Here is a 10,388-nt window from a genome sequence, read left to right on the forward strand (position 1 = left end):
CCTAGAAGAAATGTGAAAAGTTTCTTAGCTAAGATTTAAGGTAAACAGAATCTAATGAAACAATTTATAGGAAGTATTTGTTTACTTTTTCTGAATCAAAGCTGAAAGCACTAAGCTGCAAGAAGGCAAGGGGAAAAGGGACCATCCCCAATATTTCTGCGGTGTTCATTGCTGAGGTAAAGTTCAGAAGTGTCCTGCCTCAGATTCTTGTTCATTTTAAAAATAAACAGATGATTGTGTAGGGGTTAGTTGAAGTATTTTCAAGTTTCTGGTCAGGAAGAGATCTGAGGGCTAGTCTCCAAGACCACATATACAGCACCTGGTAGCATCTGTGGGGCATACTGCTTTTTGTTTTGTCACCTTTTGTTAAGAATGCTCCAAAGCTTTGCAAACAAAGCTGGAACACTATGCAGAGTTTGCATTAAAAAGGTCTGAAACAACAGTTGAAATCTAAGAAGAAAGTTGATGGTTTTGCTGCTAGCTACATGTGTGGCACTTATCTTTATACTTCACTGTCTGCAACTGTAAATTCTGAAAAGCAGCTTTTCCTTAAGGTAATTTGAGATTTTTATGGAAGAGATGGAACTCCTACATGCTTATTAAGGGGCAGCCTGGGAGGAGGTAAGATGGGAGAGGAAATTAAAGAGTGGTAGTCCACCACACTGCCCTCCCGTGGGAATGCTTATTTTTCACAGAGGGACTTCTTGCAATATGGCTTATCCCATTTACAAAGGGAAAGCACGAAAAGAAAAATAATGTGGAAAAGGATCCATGCTAGGATCCACTCATAACTGCTGTTCCATAATTTTCGCTTGCAAGACAGATCCCAAAATATATCAGGCCTTGCGTAGGAGTTTCTTTTAAATGGAGTTAATGCTGGAGACTTATACTGATAGCAGTTGAATCTTGGAGTTATGGATTCAGTGGATCAATAGTAGCTGTATTTTTCTTTCTTTTTAGATTTGAAGGAAATGGACAGGTTGCTTAAGTTCATGTACAGCATACTATTTGCATATAGGATCGTGATTATATTTGGATAAGGATTGAGCTGATGAAGGAAAATTAACATAGCACACCCCAGATGATGTAAAGCGGATGTTCCAAATTGTAGACCCTGAGACAGTGCAAGTGGTTTGTGGAACTGTATTAAACAGTAAAATCAAACTTGTAAAGTAAGCTTGATTAGTTCATGTTCCTGAAGAAACCAAGGCTGATGCTTGTCCAAAAAATTTTGTAACAATTGGCACAGAAAAGCAGATGATCTGGGGGAAAAAAAAAAATCCTCTGTAAATAGCAAAGTTAGTGTGTTTTTTCTCCTTTGGGCAGCTGTCAGGAAAGTCCACTGTCAGAAGAAGTCACTTTTTGAGGATTCGACCAGTATTACTCGCTTTTGAAGATTTTTATGATGGTCCAGTACAGGCCATAAATACATAAATGTACGGTCAACAGTAATAATTCATAAAGTACAGCCTGGTACAATAAAATGGTGTTAACAGTATGAATTAACATAACGTGGTGGTTTCTTGGGTGACTGACTCTTCAAACCATGGAGCTTTGTAAATGTTCCTACATTATCTTACTGGCTTTCAGTAAAGCTCTCCTCTGGGGTGTCTTCTGTAGTTCATGCAGCATTAAACACATTTGGGGTATTAGCACTTTAGGATACAAGTAGTTGGCCAAATGGAGCCCGTGGTTGTGATAAAATAATTGCTTCAGCCTTTGGTTAAACATCTGCATTGCTCATGAGTATGCCTGACAGCTGTGATTTATCCTTTCCTTCTTTTATAGTGATCGACACCACACATCCAGTGCCATTCCCGTTCCAAAGAGACAGAGCTCTAGTGTTGGCAGATTGGATATTGGCTTTTCTACTGGGCTTCCTTCTCCAGATAAAGGACTCCGAAAACGAGCCAGCACAGGAAATGAGAGACTACAGCACAAAACTCCTCCTCCTAGTTACAACTCTGCTTTAACACAGCCTGTTGCCATCACAGCCTGTGTAGGAGAGTTAGATAAAAAACCTGGATCAATATCTTCTTCCTTGGATACCTCTATGGATTCCTCAAAAGGAAATACCAAGAAAAGTGAGGACTTGTGCACCAATCTAAATGGAGAAAATGGGAGGAGTCTAAACAATACCCAAGACCGGCAGGAGTCTTTCCCAGGACATACTAGTGCAATAAATGGGGTGTTTCTGCCTGGTGAGTGTTCTGGCACTGCAAGCAATGAGCAGCCCTGTGAGCTTCGTCCCTCGCTCGGCCCTGTCCTTTGCTGCACCGTGGAGCAAGCAGAGGAGATCATGGGGATGGAGGCAACGGGGTTCAGCACAGGGGATCAGCTAGAAGACTTTAACTCCATCCCGGTGGAGCATGCCGTGGCAGTAGAGTGTGATGAACAAGTCCTAGGAGAGTTTGAGGAGTTCTCTCGAAGGATCTATGCACTGAATGAAAACATGTCCAGCTTCCGCAGACCGCGTAAAAGTTCAGACAAGTGAGCTTGGACAGGGATTTGATAGCAGACATTGAGGTGAAACCAGTGATCTGGAATAGAGATAAAATTGCACTTATTCTTTATATTAATTATAAATAAAAAAAGTTAAAGCTGTTCCTATGGTGTTAGACAAATGTACTTGAGCACGACAACACAGGTTCATGGTATGTTCACAGGCCAGGTAAATTTTTATTCTGCTTCCAGTCCTCTGATGTCTGGTATTTGTAATACGTTAAAAATTTTTTTTTAGGCATTGGAATCCATTTATAAAGGCTTTCTGGAAACAACTTCTAGTGCTCATCAGGCCTTTCTATGAATATTTTTTAATTTCTTAATTATTATTTAGAGTTAAATTTATTTTAATCTTTTCAGGAAAAAAATTAATTTAAAAATACCATAAATTGCCATTTATGGTAAGACCTCTTTACCTTCTCCCATGTGCTCCTATGTTTCCTTGAGCAATGTAGTCAGTGTTACAGAAATACCATGAATTTGTTATAATTGGACAGCTTTCTCTTGGCTGTGCTCTGTAGCCTTTGAAGTTCTAGTTTGCACTGATGGGTCTTCAGTTGATGGTGTAAACTTGCCGGAGAATGAGCACCTGTGTGATCTGCAGTTTTGTTGCACCTGATTAGTCAGAAATGACATTTTTCCCCTCCTTTCTTCCATACTCATTGTATGTGGTAGAAGCCTTGAGGACTAAATTGCCTCTAAGGTTCTTATAAAAATCTCAGCCTAACCGTTCCCTGCTTTAGTGGGCACAGACCTCATCAGAAGAGACCTAAAGAATGAACTACATAACAGGGGTTCAGCTGTCACCCTTTGAGGTGTCTAATGTAGACAGCGTGCTGTGAGGCACTTCAGGCATCTTCATAAAAACCCAGACTGAAAATGCAGTCAGCACTTTGGAATTAGGCGAATTTGTGGAATTGCTCCACCCTCTGCAGAAAGGAGGCACCTAACATTATTCATCTAAATTAATATCCTTTTAAGCATCTGTACTTTAAAGGAGGAAACTTCCAGCAGTTTGCTGGAGGTGCTATTTGTTGGGTAGGTTACCACTGGCACATGTGTTCAGCTGCACTAATGGGAAAGCAATTTGCAGCCTGCTTTGTGATTCCTGGTATTTGTTTCAGTTTGGATTTCATTGCTCTTGCTTTCTATATTGTATACCCAAGAATTTGGGCTCGGTTTTGAGCTCTTCAATATAAAAACATATAGCAGAATAAAAAACACTTCATCATGCCTGGCTTTTTTTTTCTCCCTGGTCTATGCTTTCTTTTGAACCAAGGACTTAGTCTTTTTCCTAACTTCACTGTAAGGCTAGCCTAAATTAACTTTTTAAAACGTGGATATGTATAATCTCAAACTATCTGTTGTCAAAACAAGACGTGTATGTGAGAACCAATATACATAATAGCACTGTTGTAGAATACGCATTTCTCCGGTAACACCTTAATGATTGTATTAAAATTATATTCACATTTCTTCTGTTAGCTTTTAACGGTTGTGTCTGCAATTGAGTTGTTGGATCAAGCCTTTCCACAGCGATTCATTATCTTGGGTCTGTCCCAGTACGATGTGCTAGATGGAAGTGCTCGGAAGTAGAGACCATGAGTCTGTTAGGCATTGAACATGATTCCAGGTGCAAACTTGAGTGTGAAGTTGGACACATTCATAAGTGTCTTCACCCTGAATAAGTTCCCGTGTTCTAACCTCATGAAAACCTTCCCTAAAGGAAATGCTGTAGCAGCTTAAAGCACTGCCATCATCTTTGAGAAGAGATAGGTAGGAAATTCTCCTTGCCCTTTGGTATACTGAGAGCCAGAAATGAAGAACTGAAAGCATAGTGCTTAGTAATGATGTGAGCATAAGATACTCAGTCCTATGGATGTGTCTTGCCATGTTCTGATAGCAGTATGATTTCAAGTGGAATTTGGTAATGCTGAGTCAGTTGTGCACCCAATGAGATTGGATCTGGCACGCTCAAAGCAGCGCAGACCTTATGTTTGTAGGCACACTTTTTCCTCTGTAATAAAAGGCATTCGCTTGTGTGTGGTGGTGACTTTTCAGAGCAACCCAAAGAGTAGTTGTGAAGTCGCTGTGTGTTGTAGGCAAACACAGAGCGTCTCAGTGCAATTAAGTGACACATGAAATTAGGTCTGTAGAGCATCAGCGGGAGTTTGGATATTTTTGTTCATTAGTTGCACATTTTCTCAGGTTGCACCCGACCAAATGAAATCTAGTTTTCCTCCTGGATGTTGTGTTGCTGTTCCTGTTTGAACCCTGTAATTGTTAATGTGTCAAACACCGTGGTTGATTTCTGCATCTGTCACACTAAGCTTCTTTGACAGGCTTTCTATGGATGTATCTTTAGTAGGCCTTAAACTGTCCCTATGTTTCTCTTCCACTTCCATCGCTTTCCTTATAGAAGGTGGTGTGAAGTGGGGCAGCATTGTAGGGCTAAATAAAGCATTGACAAACTTCTTGTTGCTGTGAGGATGAGAGATTGTACAGGCTGCAGCCACCTCATGGCTTTCTTTTTTGTGATTATTTTTTCCCTTACCGTAAATTACTTTGAAAATAACGTAGTGGGAGAGAAACAAATAGTAGGTTTGAAGGTGAGATGATATTTCACACTGTGCTTTAAACTGTCAAGAGCGTTTCAGTTCCTGCACAGCTGTGACACTGTTAAATGTCTGCAAATGTCTTCAAGTGGAGAAAACATTTCATTGCAATCTCTTCCCCTCACTAGGAATTCCTAAGATTTTTTGAGAATATTAGTTTTGGAAGATCATATCCCACTATATTTTTCTAGCAAGCGCAACAGCATTGGCTTATCCTTGCTTGACCAGGTATTTGAAATAAGCAAAACCAGAATATCCCATAGTAAATGACACATTAAAACTATGTTGGTAATCGCGGGAAAGCTCATCTGTATTTATAAAATAAAACTGATTAGTATCTCTCAACTTGTGTGTTTTCTCTTAATGGCTCCTGTCTGTTTGTTTTCTTTACAAGCCCAATTTGAACCACAATGTCCTCCTCAGCCCCCCAAACTCTTTAGCTTATTGTTTATCAAGCCCATACTGGTCCAAATGTGTGTATTTGGGCAGGAGGATTTGCTAGAAGACCTGACTGCCTTGCTGGTTCCACATCCTACTTCACATGAGATGGTACTGCAGTTCTTTTCCATGCTCCTTCAAAAAAGATGGCACGCAGCTGAAAAAACAGCATATGGTGGAGCCGGGAGACAGCTGGATTTACAAAATGTTTATGGATAGTGGAAATGCTGTGTTCCCTCATCAGGGAGGCACTGCTACTCATCCAGCACCTTCTGTGATCCAAGCTAATAAGCAACATATGTCTGCCTAAAAAGCTTATGTTCCCCTCGAACAGTCGTCTGCTGCACAAGTCTTGGGAGGAGGCTGTCCATGACACGGACTAACTGTGGGAAGTGGCGTAATGTGAAGAGCTATAGGGACTCTCCAGGCATCATCAGTGCAACAGTTGTGGGTTATTTATTATTTTTTATCCCACCCAATTTATCTGTCAGCAGAGAGTAAAATACTAAGATGCCAACTGCATCGTCCTGGACCTAAAGTGGGAAGATACAAGAGAGAAACTTTAAACTGTTTTGTAACATTGAAGAGCTTTACTGAAGTGTAGTTGTGTTGAAGTGAATAATAAAATAAGAATGAAAACATTTTTTTATTGAAATACAACAGGAGGTGCTGCTTGAGAGCAGACTTATTCTAGATAAGCCTTGAGATCTTCTCTACCTCATTTTGCCACCTTTCAATTTTCTGAAGAGGGTATTTCTGCTGGTTTCTGGGATTTGACCTTTTTCGGGTGGAAGTATTTGCATATGCTCTGTCCCCACTGAATGGACCTGGTTTATCTGCTGGCTTTGGGCAGCCAGGAGCCCTTCCTGTCTGCAGGCTTAACGCCACGTGAAAAAAAGACTAATTTTCCAGGAAAAAAAAAATTAAATAAGACTTCTTTTAATTGCTGATTATTTTGATATTGGCTTATTTTATACATGGTAGAATGCAACATTGCTTTACGATTTTTCATTAAATACTGCTAAAACTTTTTTTTTTTCATTAAGTAATTGGTTGTGACACATCAGTTCTGTTGATGATGAAGTTTGTCCTCTCTGTGTATTGCATTGACTAGCTTGACATTTAATCTGTTGGACTCTTCAGTCTAACTTTATGATATAGCTTTTAATGGATTGTTTTGATAAAACCACACTTGAAATCCTGAATTTTTGACTTCCAGAATAACTGTACCCATTCTGGTCTGGATTGCCTAGGTTTAGCCGGGACAGAACGTCCTGTTTTGTGTTGCGCTGACTTGTGAAAAGAAACTAAAGTGCTTAAAAAAGAAAGAATGCTTTTGGGTAGTCAAGTATTACAAGGGTTTCATTGACACAGGTCTATTAAGCCTTGAATTGGCTTCAGCAACCTGTGTCAGCTGGTGCTGCTTTCCTCAGCCACAGCGAGCAGCTGCTTTCTGCTCTTATGCAGGGGATGCATTCTCCCAAGAACGTCGGTGAGAGAATGTAACCAGTGTTTTTGCTGTGCCCCAAAGCCTGGCCAGCCAGCCAGCTCTGGCAGGAGAGGGGGCAGCAGCCTGATGCTAAGCACCTATATTGATTACCCAACTGAAACAAGTTCAGGCTGTTTATTTAGGCAAAACTAAATGTAGTTTCTTTGACTGGGCAGAGGTGAGGCGGAGAATAAATCTAGCACTTGCTCTAATTATTGATTTTTGGCCTTTTGGCAGCAGTGCTCTGGCTTGGCTTCATGTGTCCACCTTGCCAGTATCACACAGGCATCGTGTGATAGCAGCAATCATCCCTTGGCTCCTGCAAGGCACCTCGTGAGCTCCCTTACCTGGTCTGTTCCTCATGTCTCTGTTAAAAAAAAGCAGTTTGCAGACCAAGTTGCACAATCGTGTCTTGAGTTACCCATAGATAGTTCCTAACGGGCAACCCATGAGGTGCAGTAGCATGTTAATGCTGACATAAACAGATCTATAAACATAGAACAGTCCCAGCTGCCTCAAAATTTCATATAAAATGCCTAAATTTTTTTGAATAATGTTATAAGATACCTCAATCAATTCAAGCTGCATCTGCATGAAAATCTGTTAAGCCTGAACGTGCAGTTGGTGCAGGTGGAAAACCTTCCAGGCCAGCGGTCATGCTTATGCCAGGCACGTTGGCCTGGGTTTGGGGACTGCACAGGGCAGGCAGGGGAAATCCAGACATTGAGGAGGCATTTCTCTTTTCATTTTCCTTCTTGCAGAAGGCAGAAGATCAGGCCAGCACGGTGTGATGGTTGGGTTTCCCATGCCTACCCAGGTTTTAATGCCAGCTCTGCTTCTCAGGGACTGTTCTGTTTGCAAGTATCCTTGGGCTTCTCCCTCCAATGAACTGGTCAGCTCATTGCTGCCAGCGCAGAGTGCTTCTGTTTTTAGCTGAGACTTGCACATGCTACTAGTGAGACACTTTGGGGGAAGACCATCTTTTCCTTGGAGGGTATCTCCTGATGGAGAAGGTGCATGGACTTCTTTGCCCTTCCACGATGAAACTCTGCAGCAGAAAACTGTCTATCTCTTCTTTTCAGTCCTTGCTTTTCTGTTTTGCTTTCAGGAGACTGGTTTTGATCATTGGTCCGAAATCAGGAAGAGTCTTGGTGAAGTTTGGAGTTGTCTTCTGCAGCTTTGTCTGACCTGGATAGCGCTGCTCAGAGCATGGCTCCTGGGTTTGGAAATCATTTTCTCATATTAATCACCGTCTCCCTGGAAAATTGCAATGATGGTGAAATTTCACTGCAACTCGATACATGCTCAGTGGTTTAGTTGGAGACCATGAGTGCTCTGGCAGAAAGATGGAGGACTCGATGTGTATCCTTTTTTCTATGGCTTCAGTTTTATGTGCCCTGTGTGGCACCAAGAGGGAATGACTTCTCAAGGGGTGGTGAGGCATCTGACAGACACAGTGCTGATGTTTTGAGACCATCTCAGCATTATGGTAATCTCACAAGAGTGCCTACTTTCTTTCACAGATGTTTAAACAGATGCTGGATGGAGTGGCAATAAACCAAATTCACCGCTGCCTAACTTAGGTCCCTACAAAGTTCTCTGGTGTCTTGATGCCTGGTTTGAAAGACAGGAGGATTCCCCTTAATGGACCACTGTGCTCCTGGCCCACAGCTTGACACTCTTCCCTTAGAGACCTGAAATCAAATATGCCTGGTTTTAAAATATCCCTGGGCAGCTTCAGCTCTGGGTCTGGAAGTGTATGAGCTTCTAGCAGTGCAATTGCTAGTTTTACTCAGCTCTGGCAGTGTGTTGGAGTTCCTCAGATCTTTCCAGAAGGCAGAGGTACTCTCTCCTGTATTGCAACATCTGCACAGCATCAGTGTCCTGTTACTTCACCTCAAAACCAAACTTCTTGTTGCAGCATTGGGTTGTATTTTTTTTCACATACTTAACTACAGGTGCTGCTCCAGCAGTGAAGGCAAAGCTGAGTGGACCTTTAGGTCCCTCCCCGTGATTCAGCTGCAATCGCATTGCTTTGGCGGAGCATATGTGCTGAGATGGATTAACAGGACGAATTTCAGATGTTGTGCTGGAATTAAAAAGCACCTTTCTGGAAGCAAATAAAGGTAATGCCACGCTCGTTGTAAGGGCAATCAGTGCAATGTACAAGCACAGCACCTCTCGTGGTGATCAGAAATGCAGAACTATGATTCTGACTCCCAGGTATTAGATTTTAAAAGCAGGATCTCAACTCTTTCTTCTTGATGGGCTGTTCCTCCTCTGTCATGGATTGTGTTGTGTGTTCAGACAGGATACTTTCAGTTCCCATGTACAAAAAGGACAAAAGCAAGAGGATGGTGGTCTCCTGCAGTCCAGGAACCTGTTGTTTAAAGCACTGTTGAGAGGCTGAGGGGTAGCTGGGGATCTCTGAAAGCATTCCAAGAAACTCTGTGCTTGGGATGTCAGGCAAACACTCTCCTTGCCTTCTCAGGTGCCTCTGTACAAAAGGCATGAGGTTCTGGAGGTGGAAGGCCAGCCAATTGAAGATGAAGATGGCAGTTGATCTACACCAGAGATGTCACCAAGGTCAGAAAGGCCTACTCCGCAAGACCACCTCCATAAGTAAGAAAAGATGGGTTAAGGTTATAGGCAACTCCCTCCTGAGGGGAATAGAGGGTCCAATGGGCTGAACAAATCCTGCCCTTAGGGAAGTCTGTTGCCTCCCTGGGGTCCAGGTTAAGGAAATTGCTAGGAAACTTCCTAGCCTGGTACGGCCCTCGGGCTGTTACCCATTACTGCTCTTCCATGTGGGAGGTGATGAGGCTGCAATATGTATTCCAAGGGCAATCAAAAAGACTCTAGACTCACCTCCAGAACCTTCCAGAAGGGACACTGTGCAAGTACACCAAAAACTTCCCCCTTGAAGGACCCTAATCTATAAATAACACTCTTGAGATAGTGCTGGCCATTCTGGGATCCCAGGAGACAACACTGAAATATGGGGTAGTAATTTCTTACGGGTTTCTCTCTCTTTCCTTTCTTTCTCTTTCCCGTATTACACGTTTAACAGACCAACACCTATCTTATTCCTAAGATTGCCTATGTAAATAAATTTATTTTAAATTGATTGTTTGATGTAATTTAATCTTAATTTAGCCTGAGAGGAATCCACAGATTTTAGGAGGGGGCTCAGGGTTTCCTCCCGGTGGCCCCTGAACATTCCAGTTTAGGTCACAACACTATCACACAGCACTTAGAGGATAACCAGGTGATCAGGCGCAGTCAACATGGGTTTATGAAAGGCAGGTCCTGCCTGACTAATGTGGTCTCCTTCTATGACAAGG

The 10,388-nt window shown here is 42.1% G+C and overlaps 1 protein-coding gene across 2 annotated transcripts in view; it reads left to right on the plus strand.

The window, feature by feature from the left end:
- UVRAG (UV radiation resistance associated) overlaps positions 1–5,481 on the plus strand; it is a 99,504-nt gene extending 94,023 nt beyond the window's left edge. The window contains exon 15 of one of the 2 annotated variants that reach the window (XM_009566423.2): positions 1,789–5,481. In XM_009566423.2, coding sequence (XP_009564718.2) covers positions 1,789–2,494 — 706 coding nt within the window. In that variant the 3' untranslated portion in view covers positions 2,495–5,481. The remainder of the gene's footprint in view (positions 1–1,788) is intronic. The other variant, XM_054085909.1, reaches the window with a different exon arrangement.
- The last annotated feature ends 4,907 nt before the right edge of the window (positions 5,482–10,388 follow it).

Source organism: Cuculus canorus, chromosome 1 (genome assembly GCF_017976375.1).
Source record: "Cuculus canorus isolate bCucCan1 chromosome 1, bCucCan1.pri, whole genome shotgun sequence".
Classification (NCBI taxonomy): Eukaryota; Metazoa; Chordata; class Aves; order Cuculiformes; family Cuculidae; genus Cuculus; species Cuculus canorus.